General features: G+C 47.5%; 1 protein-coding gene across 4 annotated transcripts; it reads left to right on the forward strand.

Annotated features, from left to right (window-relative positions):
- Window positions 1-2,203: 2,203 nt before the first annotated feature.
- Window positions 2,204-24,932, forward strand: LOC129848806 (oxysterol-binding protein-related protein 8-like; the record flags this gene model as incomplete). Of its 4 annotated transcripts, none has more annotated exon segments than XM_055915898.1 (15): window positions 2,204-2,429; window positions 5,915-6,099; window positions 9,787-9,868; window positions 10,127-10,225; window positions 11,748-11,844; window positions 12,091-12,189; window positions 14,846-14,943; window positions 15,633-15,722; window positions 18,015-18,151; window positions 19,637-19,822; window positions 20,357-20,513; window positions 21,100-21,138; window positions 21,241-21,346; window positions 23,624-23,729; window positions 24,035-24,932. In XM_055915898.1, coding segments are annotated over 15 exon segments (1,843 nt in total), but the record flags the coding sequence as incomplete, so codon positions are not given.
- Between the last annotated feature and the right edge of the window lie 1,847 nt (window positions 24,933-26,779).

Below are 26,779 nucleotides of genomic sequence, written 5' to 3' on the forward strand. Positions count from 1 at the left end.
AGTACGGTCTCTCCGCTCTAGCCCAGCCTACAGTACGGTCTCTCTGCTCTAGCCCAGCCTACAGTACGGTCTCTCTGCTCTAGCCCAGCCTACAGTACGGTCTCTCTGCTCTAGCCCAGCCTACAGTACGGTCTCTCTGCTCTAGCCCAGCCTACAGTACGGTCTCTCTGCTCTAGCCCAGCCTACAGTACGGTCTCTCTGCTCTAGCCCAGCCTACAGTAGGATCTCTCCGCTCTAGCCCAGCCTACAGTACGGTCTCTCCGCTCTAGCCCAGCCTACAGTACGGTCTCTCCGCTCTAGCCCAGCCTACAGTACGGTCTCTCTGCTCTAGCCCAGCCTACAGTAGGATCTCTCTGCTCTAGCCCAGCCTACAGTACGGTCTCTCTGCTCTAGCCCAGCCTACAGTACGGTCTCTCTGCTCTAGCCCAGCCTACAGTACGGTCTCTCTGCTCTAGCCCAGCCTACAGTAGGATCTCTCTGCTCTAGCCCAGCCTACAGTACGGTCTCTCTGCTCTAGCCCAGCCTACAGTACGGTCTCTCCGCTCTAGCCCAGCCTACAGTACGGTCTCTCTGCTCTAGCCCAGCCTACAGTACGGTCTCTCTGCTCTAGCCCAGCCTACAGTACGGTCTCTCTGCTCTAGCCCAGCCTACAGTACGGTCTCTCTGCTCTAGCCCAGCCTACAGTACGGTCTCTCTGCTCTAGCCCAGCCTACAGTACGGTCTCTCTGCTCTAGCCCAGCCTACAGTACGGTCTCTCCGCTCTAGCCCAGCCTACAGTACGGTCTCTCTGCTCTAGCCCAGCCTACAGTACGGTCTCTCGGCTCTAGCCCAGCCACGGTTCTACAACTCTATTCTGCCAACCCTCGTCAAACTGAGCCGGCTCAGATGTTTTAATACTGTCCTCCTCAGCAGGGTTCAACTATGTTGGATCAGTAACCAGGCCAGCGTGGTACTGCTCGGTTCAGCTCAGTAGTGTGTTGGATGTGTAACCAGGCCAGCGTGGTACTGCTCGGTTCAGCTCAGTAGTGTGTTGGATCAGTAACCAGGCCAGCGTGGTACTGCTCGGTTCAGCTCAGTAGTGTGTTGGATGTGTAACCAGGCCAGCGTGGTACTGCTCGGTTCAGCTCAGTAGTGTGTTGGATCAGTAACCAGGCCAGCGTGGTACTGCTCGGTTCAGCTCAGTAGTGTGTTGGATCAGTAACCAGGCCAGCGTGGTACTGCTCGGCTCAGCTCAGTAGTGTGTTGGATCAGTAACCAGGCCAGCGTGGTACTGCTCGGCTCAGCTCAGTAGTGTGTTGGATCAGTAACCAGGCCAGCGTGGTACTGCTCGGCTCAGCTCAGTAGTGTGTTGGATCAGTAACCAGGCCAGCGTGGTACTGCTCGGTTCAGCTCAGTAGTGTGTTGGATCAGTAACCAGGCCAGCGTGGTACTGCTCGGTTCAGCTCAGTAGTGTGTTGGATCAGTAACCAGGCCAGCGTGGTACTGCTCGGTTCAGCTCAGTAGTATGAAAAGTCCTCTGGAGAGCTACTGGGTGTGCAAGCTCTGGTTCCAGCCTCTGCAGCAACACCCGTGACTCAGTTCAGACTGATGACCATGATTAGTTGTATATTTGAATGTGGAGCTGTTACAAGCCTGGCCCGAGACAATCTCTCTGTATCTCTAAGTGGAGCAGCAGATCTGTCTTCTTCCCTCGTCTGCAGTCTGTTTCAGCTCTTGTGGTCTATTTCCATGTGCTTTGTGAGGTTACATTTCCCCTGAGACGACTGGTTGTCTGACTGGTTCTATCTGTTATCTGTGAACGCATCGGAGTTGATTGTAGTTTGTAAAGATTGCATGTGTTGTCCGTTTCGAGAGGAGAGCACTGTCTTCTTGAGGCTTTGAACTTTCAAAGGATCTGTGTTGTACTGGGGGATTTGGCTACTGTGGAGAATTTCTGTACTTTTGTCAACTCTGCAGGGATTGCTCAAAAATACTTTTATGCAGTAAGGCATGAGGAGCTCTGTATTAATGCACTGTGCTATTGGTAGTGGTAATAGCAAGTTATCTTTTAGTATTTTGTTCATTAGTCCACTGTTAGTACAATGCCAATTTGTTTTGCATGTCAGCAGCTGTGCAGAGCAAAAACTGTGATGATTGTGTTTTACAAAATAAGGGTTTCGTGTGAACTCTCCTTTGAATCCATCCTCCTTGTTATTCCCGCTAGGTTCAACGACGGTGACCAGTTCAAGGACCCTGACCTGTACTCAGACAAGTCGGACCGGGAGGGGGAGCAGGACCATGAGGAGTCAGACGTGGAGGGTCTGGGGAAGAGCGAGGAGAGTGACAGTGACACGTCAGAACGTCAGGATGACTCCTACATTGACCTTGACCCCAACGAGGCCCTGCGGGAGACTCCGTACCTGGAACAGTCCCACGAGGAGCTGGGAGAGGTGAGGAATGATGATGAGCGTAGTCAGTACCGCTGGCTCTTATTGGTCAGGGGGACTGAGCCCAGCTTACTCTGTATAAATACATCTGATTGGACAAGCGATGTGAGAATTTTCCCCCAGGGAAAGTTTGACTCTGTAACATTGAAGAGAATTAGCTTGATTTGTTATTTTTTTAAGATTCAAGGCCTCAGAGAATATACTTAAGAGAAAACAAGTGGCATTTCTTTGAACACAGTGGGAACACTTGATAAACCTTGGTTTAAAATGAGATGATACTGGGAACTGAATGAATTTAACCCGACCCATCTGAATCAGAGAGGTGCGGGGGCTGCCTTAATCGACATCATCGGAGCCCGGGGAGCAGTTGTTGTTGGGGTTTAACTGCCTTGCTCAAGGGCAGAACGGCAGATTTTTCCACCTTGCCAGCTTGAGGATTCGAACCAGACACCTTTCAGTTACTGGCGCAACAGTCTTAACCGCTAGGCTAGCTGCCGCCACACTGGTTGAAAGAGAAGTGAAAGGAGCAAGAGTCGAGGCATCCATCAGAGTGGTGTGTGTGAGCAGCAGTCATCAGAGTGGTGTGTGTGAGCAGCAGTCATCAGAGTGGTGTGTGTGAGCAGCAGTCATCAGAGTGGTGTGTGTGAGCAGCAGTCATCCGAGTGGTGTGTGTGAGCAGCAGTCATCAGAGTGGTGTGTGTGAGCAGCAGTCATCCGAGTGGTGTGTGTGAGCAGCAGTCATCCGAGTGGTGTGTGTGAGCAGCAGTCATCAGAGTGGTGTGTGTGAGCAGCAGTCATCAGAGTGGTGTGTGTGAGCAGCAGTCATCAGAGTGGTGTGTGTGAGCAGCAGTCATCCGAGTGGTGTGTGTGAGCAGCAGTCATCAGAGTGGTGTGTGTGAGCAGCAGTCACCCGAGTGGTGTGTGTGAGCAGCAGTCATCAGAGTGGTGTGTGTGAGCAGCAGTCATCAGAGTGGTGTGTGTGAGCAGCAGTCATCCGAGTGGTGTGTGTGAGCAGCAGTCATCAGAGTGGTGTGTGTGAGCAGCAGTCATCCGAGTGGTGTGTGTGAGCAGCAGTCATCAGAGTGGTGTGTGTGAGCAGCAGTCACCCGAGTGGTGTGTGTGAGCAGCAGTCATCAGAGTGGTATGTGTGAGCAGCAGTCATCAGAGTGGTGTGTGTGAGCAGCAGTCACCAGAGTGGTGTGTGTGAGCAGCAGTCATCAGAGTGGTGTGTGTGAGCAGCAGTCATCAGAGTGGTGTGTGTGAGCAGCAGTCATCAGAGTGGTGTGTGTGAGCAGCAGTCATCAGAGTGGTGTGTGTGAGCAGCAGTCATCAGAGTGGTGTGTGTGAGCAGCAGTCATTAGAGTGGTGTGTGTGAGCAGCAGTCATTAGAGTGGTGTGTGTGAGCAGCAGTCACCAGAGTGGTGTGTGTGAGCAGCAGTCACCAGAGTGGTGTGTGTGAGCAGCAGTCATCAGAGTGGTGTGTGTGAGCAGCAGTCATCAGTGGTGTGTGTGAGCAGCAGTCATCAGAGTGGTGTGTGTGAGCAGCAGTCATCAGAGTGGTTTGTGTGAGCAGCAGTCATCAGAGTGGTGTGTGTGAGCAGCAGTCATCAGAGTGGTGTGTGTGAGCAGCAGTCATCAGAGTGGTGTGTGTGAGCAGCAGTCATCAGAGTGAAGCCTCAGACAGCCCTTAAATCAACCTGTCTGTGATCTCTCTCTCTAACCCTCTGTCTTATGTCCCATTGTCTCTGTCCCATTGTCTCTGTCCCATTGTCTCTGTCTTATGTCCCATTGTCTCTGTCTTATGTCACATTGTCTCTGTCCCATTGTCTCTGTCTTATGTCTCTGTCTCTGTCCCATTGTCTCTGTCTTATGTCCCATTGTCTCTGTCTCATGTCCCATTGTCTCTATCTTATGTCCCATTGTCTCTGTCTTATGTCCCATTGTCTCTGTCTTATGTCACATTGTCTCTGTCCCATTGTCTCTGTCTCATGTCCCATTGTCTCGGTCTCATGTCCCATTGTCTCTGTCTCATGTCCCATTGTCTCTGTCTTATGTCCCATTGTCTCTGTCCCATTGTCTCTGTCTCATGTCCCATTGTCTCTGTCTTATGTCCCATTGTCTCTGTCTTATGTCCCATTGTCTCTGTCTTATGTCCCATTGTCTCTGTCTCTGTCCCATTGTCTCTGTCTTATGTGCCATTGTCTCTGTCTCATGTCCCATTGTCTCGGTCTTATGTCCCATTGTCTCTGTCTCTGTCCCATTGTCTCTGTCTTATGTGCCATTGTCTCTGTCTCATGTCCCATTGTCTCGGTCTTATGTCCCATTGTCTCTGTCTCTGTCCCATTGTCTCTGTCTTATGTCCCATTGTCTCGGTCTTATGTCCCATTGTCTCTGTCTTATGTCACATTGTCTCGGTCTTATGTCCCATTGTCTCGGTCTTATGTCCCATTGTCTCTGTCTCTGTCCCATTGTCTCTGTCTTATGTCCCATTGTCTCTGTCTCTGTCCCATTGTCTCTGTCTTATGTCCCATTGTCTCTGTCTTATGTCCCATTGTCTCTGTCTTATGTCCCATTGTCTCTGTCTTATGTCTCATTGTCTCTGTCCTATGTCCCATTGTCTCTGTCTCTGTCCCATTGTCTCTGTCTTATGTCCCATTGTCTCTGTCTCTGTCCCATTGTCTCTGTCCCATTGTCTCTGTCTTATGTCCCATTGTCTCTGTCTCATGTCCCATTGTCTCTGTCTTATGTCCCATTGTCTCTGTCTTATGTCCCATTGTCTAATGTATTTTATTCTGACACGTTGGAACCTAAATTGCAATAGACAAGAAATCAGGACGTCCATCTCTTCTGCCACAGTTCCGCTGCAGTATGTAGAATGTTACATGTGACAAGACCGTACTCCATTAGGGATCGACTTGTCAACAAGTCTTTAGAGGTTTTTTTGTTCATGATTATGTCATCTTCAGCACTGTTAATATAGCCTTAGCCAAGTGCCACAGGCAGGGCATGAAGAAATTATATTTGAAGGGGGGGTGTTTGCGCTTGTATGCCTGCCTGCGTGAAATCCCTCCCAGCTGTTCTGTGGTGAATTAGAATTGTCATTTTCGATGGCTCGAATTAAACAGCCAGCAGATGCTAAAATGGGAAGACCAAAGATGTGAATAATGAACTGATTGATAACTGAGGAAGTTTTTCAGACCGGAGAGATGTTCATACTGAATAATATCACGTTGAAGCAACTCCATAATGTGCTTGTATCATATAGGTATATACTCCAACCCTATGTGAATACTGTGACCTTACATAGCCCATCACCTAGCAACCTCATCAGGAGGTTTGGATCTCTTGGAGCAACAGCTGCGATGTTGGCTTGACAGTTGCTGAAGCGGCTTCAACACCCGGTCGGGACTAACCCCAGAATTCATTGCAATATGAAAGTGTGTGTGGTGTGTACGGTAAATCACCAAACCTTTATATGTGTGTCCCAGGCTGGTGAGGCGTCCCAGACAGAGACGGTGTCGGAGGAGAATAAGTCTCTGATCTGGACGCTGCTGAAGCAGGTCAGGCCTGGGATGGACCTGTCTAAAGTGGTCCTGCCCACCTTCATCCTGGAGCCACGCTCCTTCCTGGACAAGCTGTCCGACTACTACTACCATGCTGACTTCCTCTCTGAGTAAGTACTACTACCATGCTGACTTCCTCTCTGAGTAAGTACTACTACCATGCTGACTTCCTCTCTGAGTAAGTACTACTACCATGCTGACTTCCTCTCTGAGTAAGTACCACTACCATGCTGACTTCCTCTCTGAGTCAGTCCTACTACCATGCTGACTTCCTCTCTGAGTAAGTACTACTACCATGCTGACTTCCTCTCTGAGTAAGTACCACTACCATGCTGACTTCCTCTCTGAGTAAGTACTACTACCATGCTGACTTCCTCTCTGAGTAAGTACTACTACCATGCTGACTTCCTCTCTGAGGAAGTACTACTACCATGCTGACTTCCTCTCTGAGTCAGTCCTACTACCATGCTGACTTCCTCTCTGAGTAAGTACTACTACCATGCTGACTTCCTCTCTGAGTAAGTACCACTACCATGCTGACTTCCTCTCTGAGTCAGTCCTACTACCATGCTGACTTCCTCTCTGAGTCAGTCCTACTACCATGCTGACTTCCTCTCTGAGTCAGTACTACTACCATGCTGACTTCCTCTCTGAGTAAGTACTACTACCATGCTGACTTCCTCTCTGAGTAAGTACTACTACCATGCTGACTTCCTCTCTGAGTCAGTCCTACTACCATGCTGACTTCCTCTCTGAGTCAGTACTACTACCATGCTGACTTCCTCTCTGAGTAAATACTACTACCATGCTGACTTCCTCTCTGAGTAAATACTACTACCATGCTGACTTCCTCTCTGAGTAAATACTACTACCATGCTGACTTCCTCTCTGAGGAAGTACTACTACCATGCTGACTTCCTCTCTGAGTAAGTACCACTACCATGCTGACTTCCTCTTTGAGTAAATACTACTACCATGCTGACTTCCTCTTTGAGTAAATACTACTACCATGCTGACTTCCTCTCTGAGTAAATACTACTACCATGCTGACTTCCTCTCTGAGTAAATACTACTACCATGCTGACTTCCTCTCTGAGTAAATACTACTACCATGCTGACTTCCTCTCTGAGGAAGTACTACTACCATGCTGACTTCCTCTTTGAGTCAGTACTACTACCATGCTGACCTCCTCTCTGAGTCAGTCCTACTACCATGCTGACTTCCTCTCTGAGGAAGTACTACTACCATGCTGACTTCCTCTCTGAGTCAGTACTACTACCATGCTGACTTCCTCTCTGAGTCAGTCCTACTACCATGCTGACTTCCTCTCTGAGTCAGTCCTACTACCATGCTGACTTCCTCTCTGAGTAAGTCCTACTACCATGCTGACTTCCTCTCTGAGTAAGTCCTACTACCATGCTGACTTCCTCTCTGAGTAAGTCCTACTACCATGCTGACTTCCTCTCTGAGTCAGTCCTACTACCATGCTGACTTCCTCTCTGAGTAAATACTACTACCATGCTGACTTCCTCTCTGAGTAAATACTACTACCATGCTGACTTCCTCTCTGAGGAAGTACTACTACCATGCTGACTTCCTCTCTGAGTAAATACTACTACCATGCTGACTTCCTCTCTGAGTAAATACTACTACCATGCTGACTTCCTCTCTGAGTAAATACTACTACCATGCTGACTTCCTCTCTGAGTAAATACTACTACCATGCTGACCTCCTCTCTGAGTAAGTACTACTACCATGCTGACCTCCTCTCTGAGTCAGTACTACTACCATGCTGACTTCCTCTCTGAGTAAATACTACTACCATGCTGACTTCCTCTCTGAGTAAATACTACTACCATGCTGACTTCCTCTCTGAGTAAATACTACTACCATGCTGACCTCCTCTCTGAGTAAATACTACTACCATGCTGACCTCCTCTCTGAGTAAGTACTACTACCATGCTGACCTCCTCTCTGAGTCAGTCCTACTACCATGCTGACCTCCTCTCTGAGTAAATACTACTACCATGCTGACTTCCTCTCTGAGTAAATACTACTACCATGCTGACTTCCTCTCTGAGTAAGTACTACTACCATGCTGACTTCCTCTCTGAGTAAATACTACTACCATGCTGACTTCCTCTCTGAGGAAGTACTACTACCATGCTGACTTCCTCTCTGAGTAAATACTACTACCATGCTGACCTCCTCTCTGAGTCAGTACTACTACCATGCTGACTTCCTCTCTGAGTAAATACTACTACCATGCTGACTTCCTCTCTGAGTAAGTACTACTACCATGCTGACTTCCTCTCTGAGTAAGTACTACTACCATGCTGACTTCCTCTCTGAGTAAATACTACTACCATGCTGACTTCCTCTCTGAGTAAGTACTACTACCATGCTGACTTCCTCTCTGAGTACGTACCACTACCATGCTGACTTCCTCTCTGAGTCAGTCCTACTACCATGCTGACTTCCTCTCTGAGTAAGTCCTACTACCATGCTGACTTCCTCTCTGAGTCAGTACTACTACCATGCTGACTTCCTCTCTGAGTAAGTCCTACTACCATGCTGACTTCCTCTCTGAGTCAGTCCTACTACCATGCTGACTTCCTCTCTGAGTAAGTCCTACTACCATGCTGACTTCCTCTCTGAGTAAGTCCTACTACCATGCTGACTTCCTCTCTGAGTAAGTCCTACTACCATGCTGACTTCCTCTCTGAGTCAGTCCTACTACCATGCTGACTTCCTCTCTGAGTCAGTCCTACTACCATGCTGACTTCCTCTCTGAGTCAGTCCTACTACCATGCTGACTTCCTCTCTGAGTAAGTCCTACTACCATGCTGACTTCCTCTCTGAGTCAGTACTACTACCATGCTGACTTCCTTTTGAGTCAGTACTACTACACTGGCTTATGGGTGAAGGTTTCCCTAGGTATAGATCTAGGATCCGCTTCCCCTCCCGCAATCCTAACCTTAACCATGAGTGTGGAAAATGCAGAACTGATCCAAGATCAGTGTCTTGGGCAACTTCACCCTACACCAAGTAGTACGCTTATGAAGCCTCCGTTATGAAGTGTACCACTATTTCAGTGTTTACTACTATTGTTCTGACTGAGTACTTCTCCAACCAGTTAACAACTAGACCTGGTTGTGATGATGACATTTTAACTAGTATTGCCTGCTGGGACAGTACTACCAAGCTGACCAATCAAAGATCATATAGTAGGACAGTACTCTAATCCAAGATCTTATATAGTAGGACAGTACTGCCGAGCTGACCAATCAAAGGTCTTATATAGTAGGACGGTACTGCCAAGATGACCAATCAAATGTCTTATATAGTAGGACAGTACTACCAAGCTGACCAATCAAATGTCTTATATAATAGGACAGTACTACCAAGCTGACCAATCAAAGGTCTTATATAATAGGACAGTACTACCAAGCTGACCAATCAAAGGTCTTATATAATAGGACAGTACTACCAAGCTGACCAATCAAAGGTCTTATATAATAGGACAGTACTACCAAGCTGACCAATCAAAGGTCTTATATAGTAGGACGGTACTACCAAGCTGACCAATCAAATGTCTTATGTAATAGGACAGTACTACCAAGCTGACCAATCAAATATTGTATATAGTAGGACAGTACTACCAAGCTGACCAATCAAAGGTCTTATATAATAGGACAGTACAGTCAGACCTGCCAAAGATACAGACAAATATTCAAAGATGTATCTTTAACTTGATTTAGGTCCTCATTGTGATTTGTTGTTGATCATTTCCAGGGCAGCTGTAGAGGAGAATGCCTACAGCAGGATGAAGAAAGTAGTGAAGTGGTATATCTCTGGATTCTACAAAAAGCCACAGGTGATTAGAACATTCACTTAAAATCACTGTTTCAGCAGGGTCATGTTCATTAGGAAAACAGTGGAAAACATTTTTCAAAAAAGAAAAGTAAGTGTTTCTTACTGGATAGGTCCTGGTAGTCCCTCTATTTCAGTCCATTTCTTCTGTTAGGTGCCTAATGAACATGACTCTGTTCTGGATGTGACAAGATGTCCCTCGGTATCTCTACCATTCAGCGGACGTATCTAAAGCTCCGTTTTTCCTCCTCCTGAAAACCAGGGACTGAAGAAGCCATATAACCCCATCATCGGTGAGACCTACCGCTGTATGTGGCTCCATAGCAAGACCAACAGCAAGACATTCTACATCTCTGAACAGGTAACACAGCCAGGAGGGGAGACTGCTCCCTAGCCAGGAGGGGAGACTGCTCCCTAGCCAGGAGGGGAGACTGCTCCCTAGCCAGGAGGGGAGACTGCTCCCTAGCCAGGAGGGGAGACTGCTCCCTAGCCTGGAGGGGAGACTGCTCCCTAGCCTGGAGGGGAGACTGCTCCCTAATATGCGGTTGTCTGATTGGGATTTTTAATCTGACATTTGAGCAATTGATTCATCGTGTAGTTAGTATGTAAATGCTGGATGTGTGGGGGAGTGGATGGATGGATCGACGGGTTGGTGGATGGATGGATGGACGGGTTGACGGGTTGGTGGATGGATGGATTGACGGATGAGTTGGTGGATGGATGGATTGACGGGTTGGTGGATGGATGGACGGGTTGGTGGATGGATGGATTGACGGGTTGGTGGATGGATGGACGGCTTGGTGGATGGATAGATTGACGGGTTGGTGGAGGGATGAGTTGGTGGATGGATGGATTGATGGGTTGGTGGATGGATGGTTTGACGGGTTGGTGGATGGATGGTTTGACGGGTTAGTGGATGGATTGGTTGGTGGATGGATAGATGGATATACGGGTTGGTGGATGGATAAATGGATGGAGGGATCAACGGGTTGGTGGATGGATCGACGGGTTGGTGGATGGATGGATGGGTTGGTGAATGGATGGGTTGGTGGATGGATGGATGGTTTGATGGGTTGGTGGATGGATGGATGGACGGGTTGGTGGATGGATGGTTTGACGGGTTAGTGGATGGATTGGTTGGTGGATGGATAGATGGATATACGGGTTGGTGGATGGATAAATGGATGGAGGGATCAACGGGTTGGTGGATGGATGGATGGGTTGGTGAATGGATGGGTTGGTGGATGGATGGATGGTTTGATGGGTTGGTGGATGGATGGATGAGTTGGTGGATGGATGGTTTGACGGGTTGGTGGATGGATGGTTTGACGGGTTGGTGGATGGATGGTTTGACGGGTTAGTGGATGGATTGGTTGGTGGATGGATAGATGGATATACGGGTTGGTGGATGGATAAATGGATGGAGGGATCAACGGGTTGGTGGATGGATCGACGGGTTGGTGGATGGATGGATGGGTTGGTGAATGGATGGGTTGGTGGATGGATGGATGGATATACGGGTTGGTGGATGGATAAATGGATGGAGGGATCAACGGGTTGGTGAATGGATGGGTTGGTGGATGGATGGATGGTTTGATGGGCTGGTGGATGGATGGAGGGACGGGTTGGTGGATGGATGGATGGATGGAGGGACGGGTTGGTGGATGGATGGATGGCTTGACGGGTTGGTGGATGGATGGATGGACGATTTGGTGGATGGATGGATGGACGGGTTGGTGGATGGATGAAAGAAGGAATGTGATAGGTTTTCAGAAGGTCTAGACTCTTCAACATGACATCTTCTGGTAGACTGGCTATGATCAGGGCTAGCTTCCAGAACCTGTCCTCCTGACCTTTGACCAATCACCTTCTCTCCCTGTCAGGTGTCCCATCATCCTCCAGTGTCAGCGTTCTACGTCAGTAACAGGAAGGACGGCTTCTGTCTCAGCGGAAGCATCCTGGCCAAGTCCAAGTTCTACGGTACAACACACACTCATGTACAATCTCATGTACACACACACACACACACACACACCTTCCAAACAGCAAATGCGTATAGATAGATACGTCGGGCCTGTCTCATTATCGTTGGAAAGTGAACATTTGGTAACACATTTCTGCTGGGAAATAAATATTATAATAATAATTAAAGGCGCACCCAACAAATGTTTTATCTGTGTTAACACCCTTTCCTGGGTGTTGTCATGACGATGTGTCTCTTTGCAGGAAACTCCCTGTCGGCCATATTGGACGGAGAGGCTCGGCTCACCTTTCTCAACAGAGGAGAAGACTACGTCATGAACATGCCCTACGCCCACTGCAAAGGTCTGACCTCTTTTACTGGCTGGAGTCTCACTGTGAAAGCAGAATTATATATACCCACCTAATCTTCTTTGCAAGCTTACCAGGGTTGGGCTCATTTCAAATTGAAGTCAGTCAATTCAGGAAGTAAACTGAAATTACAATTCAATAATTAAAAGGAGTCCATCTATTTTTAATGACTTCTTAATCATCTGAAAAGGAGAAGCTGTTTATGTCAAAAGTATTAAACATTTTGAATTTTAAATTCAAATCACTTCCTGAATTGACTGTCTTGAGCCCAACCCTGAAGCAACACGTCTCTTTCTTCTACATGGGAAGTAGATTCAACATGACGTCTCTAGTCGTACAGACTGACTGGAAAGTCTGTAGTATGGAAATATACTTCACTACTAACAGAATCAGTCCTGATTCAACACTACCAGGGTTGGGGTCAATACCATTTCACTTCAGTCAATATGAAAGGAACGGGGAACATTGGAATCAGAGTGTCAGTTTACTTCCTGAATGGAATTAATTTAAATGGAATAAACCACTTACTCTGTAGTGTACCATCTCTACTGTAGTGTATACTAACTATCCTCCCTCTGTAGGGCACCATCTCTACTGTAGTGTATACTAACTATCCTCCCTCTGTAGGGCAGCATCTCTACTGTAGTGTATACTAACTATCCTCCCTCTGTAGGGCACCATTTCTACTGTAGTGTATACTAACTATCCTCCCTCTGTAGGGCACCATTTCTAATTTTGTGTATACTAACTATCCTCCCTCTGTAGGGTACCATCTCTACTGTAGTGTATAGTAACTATCCTCCCTCTGTAGGGGACCATCTCTACTGTAGTGTATACTAACTGTCCTCCCTCTGTAGGGCACCATCTCTACTGTAGTGTATACTAACTATCCTCCCTCTGTAGGGTACCATCTCTAATGTAGTGTATACTAACTATCCTCCTTCTGTAGGGTACCATCTCTACTGTAGTGTATACTAACTATCCTCCCTCTGTAGGGTACCATCTCTACTGTAGTGTATACTAACTATCCTCCCTCTGTAGGGTACCATCTCTACTGTAGTGTATAGTAACTATCCTCCCTCTAGGGCACCATCTCTACTGTAGTGTATAGTAACTATCCTCCCTCTGTAGGCTACCATCTCTACTGTAGTGTATACTAACTATCCTCCCTCTGTAGGGCACCATCTCTACTGTAGTGTATAGTAACTGTCCTCCCTCTGTAGGGCACCATCTCTACTGTAGTGTATACTAACTATCCTCCCTCTGTAGGGTACCATCTCTACTGTAGTGTATACTAACTATCCTCCCTCTGTAGGGCACCATCTCTACTGTAGTGTATACTAACTATCCTCCCTCTGTAGGGCACCATCTCTACTGTAGTGTATACTAACTATCCTCCCTCTGTAGGGCGCCATCTCTACTGTAGTGTATACTAACTATCCTCCCTCTGTAGGGTGCCATTTCTACTGTAGTGTATACTAACTATCCTCCCTCTGTAGGGTACCATCTCTACTGTAGTGTATACTAACTATCCTCCCTCTGTAGGGTACCATCTCTACTGTAGTGTATACTAACTATCCTCCCTCTGTAGGGCACCATCTCTACTGTAGTGTATACTAACTATCCTCCCTCTGTAGGGCACCATCTCTACTGTAGTGTATACTAACTATCCTCCGTCTGTAGGGTACCATCTCTACTGTAGTGTATACTAACTATCCTCCCTCTGTAGGGTACCATCTCTACTGTAGTGTATACTAACTATCCTCCGTCTGTAGGGTACCATCTCTACTGTAGTGTATACTAACTATCCTCCCTCTGTAGGGCACCATCTCTACTGTAGTGTATACTAACTATCCTCCCTCTGTATGGCACCATCTCTACTGTCGTGTATACTAACTATCCTCCCTCTGTAGGGTACCATCTCTACTGTAGTGTATACTAACTATCCTCTCTCTGTAGGGCACCATCTCTACTGTAGTGTATACTAACTATCCTCCCTCTGTAGGGTACCATCTCTACTGTAGTGTATACTAACTATCCTCCGTCTGTAGGGTACCATCTCTACTGTAGTGTATACTAACTATCCTCCCTCTGTAGGGCACCATCTCTACTGTAGTGTATACTAACTATCCTCCGTCTGTAGGGTACCATCTCTACTGTAGTGTATAGTAACTATCCTCTCTCTGTAGGGTACCATCTCTACTGTAGTGTATACTAACTATCCTCTCTCTGTAGGGTACCATCTCTACTGTAGTGTATACTAACTATCCTCTCTCTGTAGGGTACCATCTCTACTGTTGTGTATACTAACTATCCTCTCTCTGTAGGGTACCATCTCTACTGTAGTGTATAGTAACTATCCTCCCTCTGTAGGGCACCATCTCTACTGTAGTGTATAGTAACTGTCCTCCCTCTGTAGGGTACCATCTCTACTGTAGTGTATACTAACTATCCTCCCTCTGTAGGGTACCATCTCTACTGTAGTGTATAGTAACTATTCTCCTTCTGTAGGGTACCATCTCTACTGTAGTGTATAGTAACTGTCCTCCCTCTGTAGGGCACCATTTCTACTGTAGTGTATAGTAACTGTCCTCCCTCTGTAGGGCACCATCTCTACTGTAGTGTATACTAACTGTCCTCCCTCTCTCAGGCATCTTGTATGGCACCATGACTCTGGAGCTGGCTGGCCAGATCACTATTGCCTGTGAGAAGACAGGATACAGTGCCCAGCTCGAGTTCAAACTCAAGGTAGGAGGAAATAACTTGTTCTTTAGCTACAATCATTTAGCTTTTACTCTTTAAACTCTGCATTAGGCAGTTTTAGTGCTTGAAACTCTAATCAAGCTTTAGATGGGGGGGGGGGGCAACCCTCATCTTGGAGAGCTACAGGGCCCACCTGCAGGCTTTTGCTCCAGCCCCAGTGGAGCACAACTGATTCTACTAATTAGCTGCTCAACAGGACCTTGATTAGCTGAATCAGGTGTTTTAAAGTGGGGTTGGAACAAAAGCCTGCATAGCCAGTACCTAGCCGGGAGGAGGGTTGTCTGACTACCCCTGTGCTGCATCTTGAACTATAAAACACCAATACCAATGTGATGAATACTCCTTTCTGGAACACTTTATTTTACAGCCGTCTACTTACCAGGTAATACTTAGATAGTACTTGTTGAAGTGGTAGTTACCTAGAGTAATAGTATAGTTAGATTAGTAGCTATCTACACAGTTGTTTCTTTTGAGATACAAGCATCAATATGTCTCATTTGGTACCAGGTAGTTACCAAGACTGTTGGATTCTATGAGGTCATTACCAGAAATGATCCATTGGTGCCATGTAACATGGTTACCATGTCTCCACTTTGATGCCATGTAAATACCAGGTAAGAACCAGGTTGAACAGGGCTGTAACATAAAGCGTCACCCTCCCCCTCTCTTTTCAGCCCTTCTTGGGTAACAATGACAGTGTAAACCAGGTCTCTGGAAAGATCAAGCTGGGGAAGGAGGTGCTGGCTACGCTGGAGGGACACTGGGTAAGTTCATTATGTATTTAACAGAAGGAAAAGTGACAAACCGTTTGGGACTAGAAATGCTTATTTTCATTTTTCCGTTGCAAAACGTTGGTGCCCTAATGAACACGACCCTACACTTCTCTTTAACTACCACATGCATGGAAAGAGGATGTATAATTATTTTTTAAAGGTTCGAAGTATGGAAAGTTATTTTCCACCCCAAAGGTCAAACTGACTTTAATTATGTCAGGAGACCTGACCTTGACGAAGTTTTAATGGAGGCCACCAAACATGCACTTTCACCTACCTGCTTAATGCATCCAAACTATATGTAGATTTAAATCACCAATTAAATGTAAAATGGGTTGTTTTCTGCACGAAAGGCCAGAGACACTGTTGAATACGTGCTGAGACTGTTAGTTTGTCATGGTGACAGGCTGCGTACACAGTATATCATAATACCTGTTAGTTTGTCATGGTGACAGGCTGCGTACACAGTATATCATAATATCTGTTAGTTTGTCATGGTGACAGGCTGCGTACACAGTATATCATAATATCTGTTAGTTTGTCAGTGTGACAGGCTGCGTACACAGTATATCATAATATCTGTTAGTTTGTCATGGTGACAGGCTGCGTACACAGTATATCATAATATCTGTTAGTTTGTCATGGTGACAGGCTGCGTACACAGTATATCATAATATCTGTTAGTTTGTCATGGTGACAGGCTGCGTACACAGTATATCATAATATCTGTTAGTTTGTCATGGTGACAGGCTGCGTACACAGTATATCATAATATCTGTTAGTTTGTCATGGTGACAGGCTGCGTACACAGTATATCATAATATCTGTTAGTTTGTCATGGTGACAGGCTGCGTACACAGTATATCATAATATCTGTTAGTTTGTCATGGTGACAGGCTGCGTACACAGTATATCATAATATCTGTTAGTTTGTCATGGTGACAGGCTGCGTACACAGTATATCATAATATCTGTTAGTTTGTCATGGTGACAGGCTGCGTACACAGTATATCATAATATCTGTTAGTTTGTCATGGTGACAGGCTGCGTACACAGTATATCATAATATCTGCTAGTTTGTCATGGTGACAGGCTGCGTACACAGTATATCATAATATCTGTTAGTTTGTCATGGTGACAGGCTGCGTACACAGTATATCATAATATCTGTTAGTTTGTCAGTGTGACAGGCTGCGTACACAGTATATCATAATATCTGCTAGTTTGTCATGGTGACAGGCTGCGTACACAGTATATCATAATATCTGTTAGTTTGTCATGGTGACAGGCTGCGTACACAGTATATCATAATATCTGCTAGTTTGTCATGGTGACAGGCTGCGTACACAGTATATCATAATATCTGTTAGTTTGTCATGGTGACAGGCTGCATACACAGTATATCATAATATCTGCTAGTTTGTCATGGTGACAGGCTGCGTACACAGTATATCATAATATCTGTTAGTTTGTCATGGTGACAGGCTGCGTACACAGTATATCGTAATATCTGTTAGTTTGTCATGGTGACAGGCTGCATACACAGTATATCATAATATCTGTTAGTTTGTCATGGTGACAGGCTGCGTACACAGCATATCATAATATCTGTTAGTTTGTCATGGTGACAGGCTGCATACACAGTATATCATCATCAGTATATTTCGTTTTTTGGGAGTTTCTGCTGGATCCAGCTGGCTTTTACTGTGTTCTCTCCAAGCTGGGCCTCAGACAGACAGACAGACAGACAGGCAGACAGGCAGGCAGGCAGACAGGCAGACAGACAGACAGGCCGACAGACACAGACCGACAGACACAGACCGACAGACACAGACCGACAGACACAGACCGACAGACACAGACCGACAGACACAGACCGACAGACAGACACAGACCGACAGACACAGACCGACAGACACAGACCGACAGACACAGACCGACAGACACAGACCGACAGACACAGACCGACAGACACAGACCGACAGACACAGACCGACATACACAACCGACATACACAACCGACAGGCAGACCGACATACAGATCCGACAGGCAGACAGGCAGACAGGCAGGCAGACAGACAGACAGATAGATAATGGGTCAATGTTAGAACCGACCACTCCTCTACATAACTATCATCTCAGTCATTCTATCTCACACCTTCCCCTGGCTTTCTGGGTAATTACTCCGGCCAGCTCTATGCCATTAGTGTCACAGGGTTCTGGGGAATAACATGTCTGCCTGTCTGTGTTAACTGGGTCTCCCTGTGTGTCTGTCTCCTCCAGGACAGTGAAATCTTCATCAACGATAAGAAGACCGGGGTGGTGGATACGTTTTGGAACCCCACGGCAGAGCTGCGTCAGAGCAGGCTAACACGCTGCACCGTGCCTCCTGAGGACCAGGGAGACTATGAGTCTGAGAGGTATGAAGAGACAGACTCTTGTCTTTCACTCCTCCTCTTTATTCCTCCTCTCTCCCCTCATCATCTCATTCCTTCCCCTCGTTGGCTCTTTATTCCTCCTCTCTCCCCTCATCATCTCATTCCTTCCCCTCGTTGGCTCTTTATTCCTGCTCTCTCCCCTCATCATCTCATTCCTTCCCCTCGTTGGCTCTTTATTCCTCCTCTCTCCCCTCATCATCTCATTCCTTCCCCTCGTTGGCTCTTTATTCCTGCTCTCTCCCCTCATCATCTCATTCCTTCCCCTCGTTGGCTCTTTATTCCTCCTCTCTCCCCTCATCATCTCATTCCTTCCCCTCGTTGGCTCTTTATTCCTGCTCTCTCCCCTCATCATCTCATTCCTTCCCCTCGTTGGCTCTTTATTCCTCCTCTCTCCCCTCATCATCTCATTCCTTCCCCTCGTTGGCTCTTTATTCCTCCTCTCTCCCCTCATCATCTCATTCCTTCCCCTCGTTGGCTCTTTATTCCTCCTCTCTCCCCTCATCTCATTCCTTCCCCTCATTGGCTCTTTATTCCTCCTCTCTCCCCTCATCATCTCATTCCTTCCCCTCGTTGGCTCTTTATTCCTGCTCTCTCCCCTCATCATCTCATTACTTCCCCTCGTTGGCTCTTTATTCCTGCTCTCTCCCCTCATCATCTCATTCCTTCCCCTCGTTGGCTCTTTATTCCTCCTCTCTCCCCTCATCTCATTCCTTCCCCTCATTAGTTCTTTATTCCTCCTCTCTCCCCTCATCATCTCATTCCTTCCCCTCGTTGGCTCTTTATTCCTCCTCTCTCCCCTCATCATCTCATTCCTTCCCCTCGTTGGCTCTTTATTCCTCCTCTCTCCCCTCATCATCTCATTCCTTCCCCTCGTTGGCTCTTTATTCCTCCTCTCTCCCCTCATCATCTCATTCCTTCCCCTCGTTGGCTCTTTATTCCTCCTCTCTCCCCTCATCATCTCATTCCTTCCCCTCGTTGGCTCTTTATTCCTGCTCTCTCCCCTCATCATCTCATTCCTTCCCCTCGTTGGCTCTTTATTCCTCCTCTCTCCCCTCATCATCTCATTCCTTCCCCTCGTTGGCTCTTTATTCCTGCTCTCTCCCCTCATCATCTCATTCCTTCCCCTCGTTGGCTCTTTATTCCTCCTCTCTCCCCTCATCATCTCATTCCTTCCCCTCATTGGCTCTTTATTCCTACTCTCTCCCCTCATCATCTCATTCCTTCCCCTCGTTGGCTCTTTATTCGTGCTCGTCATTTCCTTTTCAACTCATCACAGAAAGTCACTTGAAATGCAAGGTATGAAGAAGAAAGTCCAGACCGGAAATAAAATAGGAAAAGAGCAATTTTCACTTCTGAGTTACAATTGAACTGGATTTGTTTTGTATCTAAAAGAAGCTTCTCATCAGCTCCCTGCTGTCTGTAACTCTGTAACTCTCTCTCTCTCTCTCTCTCTCTCCGTCCTCCCAGGTTATGGCAGCATGTAACAAGGGCCATCAACAACAAGGACCAGACAGAGGCCACCAATGAGAAGTTTATCCTGGAGGAGGCTCAGAGGAAGTCAACCCGCGAGCGCAAGGCCAAGTGTGAGGACTGGGCGCCCGGGCTCTTTGAACAGGACCCCGTCACCGGAGAGTGGCATTACAGATATGCCGAGTGAGTTCCTTATCTCCAATTCACACACTCTATTCCCCATAGGACTCTGGTCGAAAGTAGTGCACTATATAGGGAATAGGGTGCCATTTGGTAGAGCCAGAGAGAACCAGGAAAAACTTGAGGTTATATTTAACATTTATAGAGATGTTAGACTATATTAGTTTGCCAGCGCTTCCATTTCTATGATGACCAAGAGGTAGCATCAAAACCGTGTATGTAATGTATGTCAAGTCTCTGCATCTGAACTGACCCCAGAGCTGATTAACAGGAGGATTGTGACACCTAATGGATGGACCTGGTATTACAACAACATGTTGGCATAACATTACCTGTGGTAGTCAATACCAACAGACTGTAATATCTGTTTATGTAATTGTGTGTGTGTGTGTGTGTGTGTGTGTGTGTGTGTGTGTGTGTGTGTGTGTGTGTGTGTGTGTGTGTGTGTGTGTGTGTGTGTGTGTGTGTGTGTGTGTGTGTGTGTGTGTGTGTGTGTGTGTGTGTGTGTGTGTGTGTGTGTGTTGTGTGTGTCCGCAGCACCCGTCCGTGGGATCCGCTGAATGATATGATTCAGTTTGAGAAAGACGGCTGGATCCAGACTAAAGTGCGGCATCGCACCCCAATGGTACGTTCTGCCAGTGTAATTAGTCTCAGTAACCAGGGCCCCAGGAGGGATGGCAATTGCAAGTGCCAGGTAGGTTGGCCAACGAACAGCGCTCCCTGAGTTGTTTTTCTACTTCTTGATTTTTGTTTTTACACCTCCTCCTCCACTTCAGTTTGTCACCAGCCACCACTGCAGCTTGCTCTAAAAGTCTTCTCCAGCTCCATTCACAACCATCGCCTGTGGCTGCTTCTGTTCCGTGGGCCGCGCTGTCGTACAGCCATTTTGTTTTGACTGTTTCCCCACCACCTACCGCCATGTTGGTTGTTGTCATTTAGATGATTCTGTATCTTCTGCTGTCGTTTTTAAGAAGGCTGCTTGTTGATGTCTCTAATTGCTTTAATAGGTGCTTGGTTGGTTAGTTCATTTGGTTGGTTAGTTTAATTTTAGTTGCAACTGACTGTGTTGTGGATTGTTTTTGGAGTTTCACTGAATGTGGCCGATCGGCACGCTCGCATGCCTCATACAGCTTTACTACTGATTAGCATGTGATGCAAGTGTGTGTGTGTGTGTGTGTGTGCGCGCATGGGTGCGTGTGTGTGCATGGGTGCGCGTGTTTGCGTCTATGTTTTGTTCCTAAGTGCAGCTATTTACGTAGTTTCTGTGTGTTCGTTCGTAGGTGTACAAGCGTGTGTGTGCGGTGCGTGAGTGTTTTTGTGTAGGTATCTTTGGTTTTGTCGTCTTCTCTGTAGTGTGTGTGTTGATTTGGTGTCTGGTGTGTGTGGCTCTATGTTGATGTGTGTGTCCTTGGTGTGTGTAGGTGACAGGGCCCAAAAGAAAGCACAAGCACAGTGACAAGCCCAAGAAACCTGAGAGTGGCTGCTCCTCCCCAGAACCTGACCGCCAGGACTCCTCCGGCAGCGAGCGTACGTCCCACACACACATACTAACAATGTTACAATACCACTCACATTAATATACATACAATCCCAATGCCCCCCTCATACACACTCATACACCCCCGCACACACTCATACACCCCCCACACACACATACACACTCATACACCCCCCACACACACATACACACTCCTACACCCCCGCACACACACTCATCCACCCCTCACACACACACATACACACTCATACACCCCTCACACACACACATATACACTCATACACCACCCCCCCACACACACATACACATACACACTCATACACCCCGCCACACATACACACTCATACACCCCCCACACACACATACACACTCATACACCCCCGCACACACACTCATACACCCCGCCACACATACACACTCATACACCCCCCCACACCCATACACACATACACTCATACACCCCCCCACACCCATACACACATACACTCATACACCCCCCCCACATACACACATACACTCATACACCCCCCCACACCCATACACACATACACTCATACACCCCCCCCACATACACACATACACTCATACACCCCCCCACACCCATACACACATACACTCATACACCCCCCCCCACATACACACATACACTCATACACCCCCCCACACACACACACTCATACACCCCGCCACACATACACACTCATACACCCCCCACACACACATACACACTCATACACCCCCGCACACACACTCATACACCCCGCCACACATACACACTCATACACCCCCCCACACCCCCACACACACACACTCATACACCCCCCCCCACATACACACTCATACACCCCCCCACATATATACACTCATACACCCCCCCACACACACACACTCATACACCCCCCCACACACACACACTCATACACCCCCCCACTTATATACACTCATACACCCCCCCACGCACACACACTCATACACCCCCCCACTTATATACACTCATACACCCCCCCCCACACACACACACTCATACACCCCCCCACATATATACACTCATACACCCCCCCCCCCCCACACACACACACTCATACACCCCCCCACTTATATACACTCATACACCCCCCCGCACACACACACTCATACACCCCCCCACATATATGCACTCATACACCCCCCCCACACACACACTCATACACCCCCCCACACATACACACTCATACACCCCCCACACACACATACACACTCATACACCCCCCCACATATATACACTCATACACCCCCCACACACACATACACACTCATACACCCCCCCCACACACACACTCATACACCCCCCCACACATACACACTCATACACCCCCCACACACACACACACACTCATACACCCCCCCCCCCCACATACACACATACACTCATACACCCCCCCCCACACACACACTCATACACCCCCCCCACATACACACATACACTCATACACCCCCCCACACACACACTCATACACCCCCCCCCCACATACACACATACACTCATACACCCCCCCACACATACACACTCATACACCCCCCACACACACACATACACACTCATACACCCCCCCACATATATACACTCATACACCCCCCCACACACACACACTCATACACCCCTCCCCCCACATACACACATACACTCATACACCCCCCCACACATACACACTCATACACCCCCCCCCACATACACACATACACTCATACACCCCCCCACACACACACTCATACACCCCCCCCCCACATACACACATACACTCATACACCCCCCCACACATACACACTCATACACCCCCCACACACACACATACACACTCATACACCCCCCCACATATATACACTCATACACCCCCCCACACACACACACTCATACACCCCTCCCCCCACATACACACATACACTCATACACCCCCCCACACATACACACTCATACACCCCCCCCCACATACACACATACACTCATACACCCCCCCACACATACACACTCATACACCCCCCACACACACATACACACTCATACACCCCCCCACATATATACACTCATACACCCCATCCCAAATACACACATACACTCATACACTCCTCACACTCATACACCCCTCACATTTTTTTCCTCCAATGTATTATTTGGCCTCAACTACGACTATAGGACGAGTCATCAAGATTATTTGGGTATAAGTTAACATGAAATGTACTTTTAAAAGTGACATTTTCACTGGACATTTCCTTGAACATTTGTTATTGACTCTCTGTTACAGCTGATTGTTGCTGTTTGTTTATTTCAGGACACAACAGCAAGCACAGTAGCCGGTTAAGGAAAAAGGGCCCAGACCTTAGTGAACTTCAAAGTGCCATTGATTCTATAAAGAAGACACAGGAGAACATTTACAAGTGAGGGTCCTTCAAACATGAGACATTGAGTGTGTGTGTGTGTGCGTGTGTGCGTGTGCGTGTGGTCTTTGAGTGAGTGAGAATTTCAATTGTTCCCAACTTATGCATTGTGAGTTTGTGGTTGTGCATATAATTCCTGTGACTGAGCCCTCACTGACTCTGTGTCTGTGTGTGTGTGTGTGTGTGTGTGTGTGTGTGTGTGTGTGTGTGTGTGTGTGTGTGTGTGTGTGTGTGTGTGTGTGTGTGTGTGTGTGTGTGTGTGTGTGTGTGTGTGTGTGTGTGTGTGTGTGTGTGTGTGTCTCCAGGAGCATCGGTGTGCTGCGCTCCCGAACTGCAGCGGGCCAGACGGCAGCAGAGGGCGGATTCCTGCAGCAGCGCGACTACGCCATCATCATCCTCCTCATCCTCCTTCAGGTCTTCATCAACTTCCTGTTCAAGTAGCAGCCGACAGACTGACAGCGAGAGAGACATATGGAGAGAGACAGATGGAGAGAGAGAGACATGACTCATGGGGGGTTTGTCCAGGCTAAGGAGGAGAAACAGTCTGGAAGTGAACGAACTACAAGAGCACCCAGTAGCTCTGCCTCAACCCTCTCTCGCTCTCTCGCTCTCGCTCTCTCTCGCTCTCTCTCTCTACTGAGTTGAACCTGCTCCACTGTCCTCCGACGGGCCACCATTGTCACGCACACGTCTCGAAAGCAAGCATTCCTGAAAGAGGCTCCTCAAAAACAACTGAAATTGTTTTTAATTTCTATTTATTTGTACCCGTTTAAAGATCCATGTATTTTTAAAGGGGGGGTGACACCGGCCAGGACTGAAGGGAAGTTGAGGTCAGCGTTCGGCCTTAGCCGACGTCATGATGTCGTGAACTGGGCCTTGGAGTAGGCATTGACATCTGGTGGCCATTTTTAATTTTGCTAACGGACACCGCTCCTTGCATTTCACATTGCCCTGATTTCACCCGGCTCCCCAACTACAGGAAACATTTTACACTGAGACTTTTGAAGAAAAAAGTTCAATTTTTTTTTAAAGACTGTTGTTTTGTTTGTTTGGTGTGTCCTTTGTGAGTAGAACCTCTAGTTAAAAAATATACGAGAAGGGAGAAGAACAGTTTTAAGCGGTCCAATATATGTGACGTTCTTTTGAAGCTTTGACAAGGCTCGAGTTTCCTAGCTTGAAGGTGAATCGGCAACAAAAGAAAAAGAAAGTAATTGTAATCAATCGATTTGAATCGTTCCACTCAAATTTGTATACAAAGTCAATTGTATAAACTAGATGCTTGACATGAATTGTTGCTGTGTGGTTAACATGTACAGTAGGAGGAATGTTCAGCTGACACACGATAGTGTGTAAACATCAATATGACACCTAGTAGACAGTAGAGTCCCCAGTGGGGAGGCTGTTCAGACTGTTGTACAGTAGTAACTCAACATTGTCAGCCAGTCAGAAATCAACTAGATGTAGTGGAAATCTGCCAGATGCAGTGTTTCAGGAGTAGTACAGGCCGTCAGTCCACTTCCTGCTAACAGACTGACTCACTCATAGCAGTTGTGTTCTTTCCTAAAGAGACGTTCTTTCACACAAACAAGACCCTCTGTGGAACAAGGCCGTCTGGCGTTATCAATACCCCTTGACCTCGGTGTCTTTGTGGGCTGCCCACTGTGTGTGTCTGTCGTCATCGCCTCGTCACTGTCCTTCACTCATCCAAACCAGACGTTTAGAATGTGGTCACAAGAAAATTACACCAGTGCCTTCTAGAGTGGGGGTTTTGGGGGTTGGGGCTGGGGGTTTGGGGCTAATGGGGGGGATAGGGATTGAGAGGGTTGGGGCTGGGGGTTTGGGGCTAATGGGGGGATAGGGATTGAGAGGGGTGGGGCTGAGAGTTTGGGGGTGGGTGGGGGGGTTTGAGGCTAATGGGGGGGTTAGAGGTGGGATTGGGGTTTTTGGGGGGGGGGGCGCTAACGGGGTTTAGGGATGGGGGTTTGGATGGATGTTTGGGGCTAACGGAGGGGTAGTGATTGGAAGGGGGGGACAGTAGAAGTGTACGAGGGAGCGATAGCCAGTGTTTTGGAGTGGTCGTGCCATATCAAGCCTTAGAGAAGAGTCCTCCTTGGCCCCTCCCAGCGTTGCCGTGGTTACGCTGCCGTGGGAATTCTGGAAGCTGATTCCTGCCACTTGGAGAGAGGAGGTTATCTCTCCGAATCATCTCTCCATCTATCCTCTTTCTTTCTTTCTCTCTCTCCCTCTCTCTCTTCACAAGGCACCAAAACCAGAGGATCCACATGTCTCCTCTTCCTTGTCATTGTTCATTGTGTTGTATTATAATGAAAATCACTTTCTGTTTTTTCTTTTCTATCTGGCACATTTTTGCTTGCTCCATTGTTTTGTTTTTCCTTACTTTTCAGTGTTGATTTATACAGACGATACCGCTGATATGATTCTGTTCCATGTCGTTTTGCGGTCACCCCTCGATGACTTGAGTTCATTGTCAAATTACCTTTTTTGCATCCCTAATGGCACCCTATTCCCAATATAGTGCCCTACTTTTGACCAGAGCCCTAAAATACATGTAGTGTACCATATAGAGAATAGGGTGCTATTTGGGACCTACCCGTGGTCTCTCTGTAGCCAGACATCCCTGGTCTCTCTGTACCCAGACATCCCTGGTCTCTCTGTACCCAGACATCCCTGGTTTCTCTGTACCCAGACATCCCTGGTTTCTCTGTACCCAGACATCCCTGGTCTCTCTGTACCCAGACATCCCTGGTTTCTCTGTACCCAGACATCCCTGGTCTTTCTGTACCCAGACATCCCTGGTCTCTCTGTACCCAGACATCCCTGGTCTCTCTGTACCCGGGCATCCCTGGTCTCTCTGTACCCGGACATCCCTTGTCTCTCTGTACCCGGACATCCCTTGACTCTCTGTACCCGGGCATCCCTGGTCTCTCTGGTATGTATTTGTATGACAATAACACCTTCCTGAGAGTTATGTTGCCACATCACCAAATAAAATCAAAATGACGTCTTTATTGTCTTGTCTGTATGGGGCC

This window comes from Salvelinus fontinalis, unplaced genomic scaffold (assembly GCF_029448725.1).
Source record: "Salvelinus fontinalis isolate EN_2023a unplaced genomic scaffold, ASM2944872v1 scaffold_1194, whole genome shotgun sequence".
NCBI lineage: Eukaryota > Metazoa > Chordata > Actinopteri > Salmoniformes > Salmonidae > Salvelinus > Salvelinus fontinalis.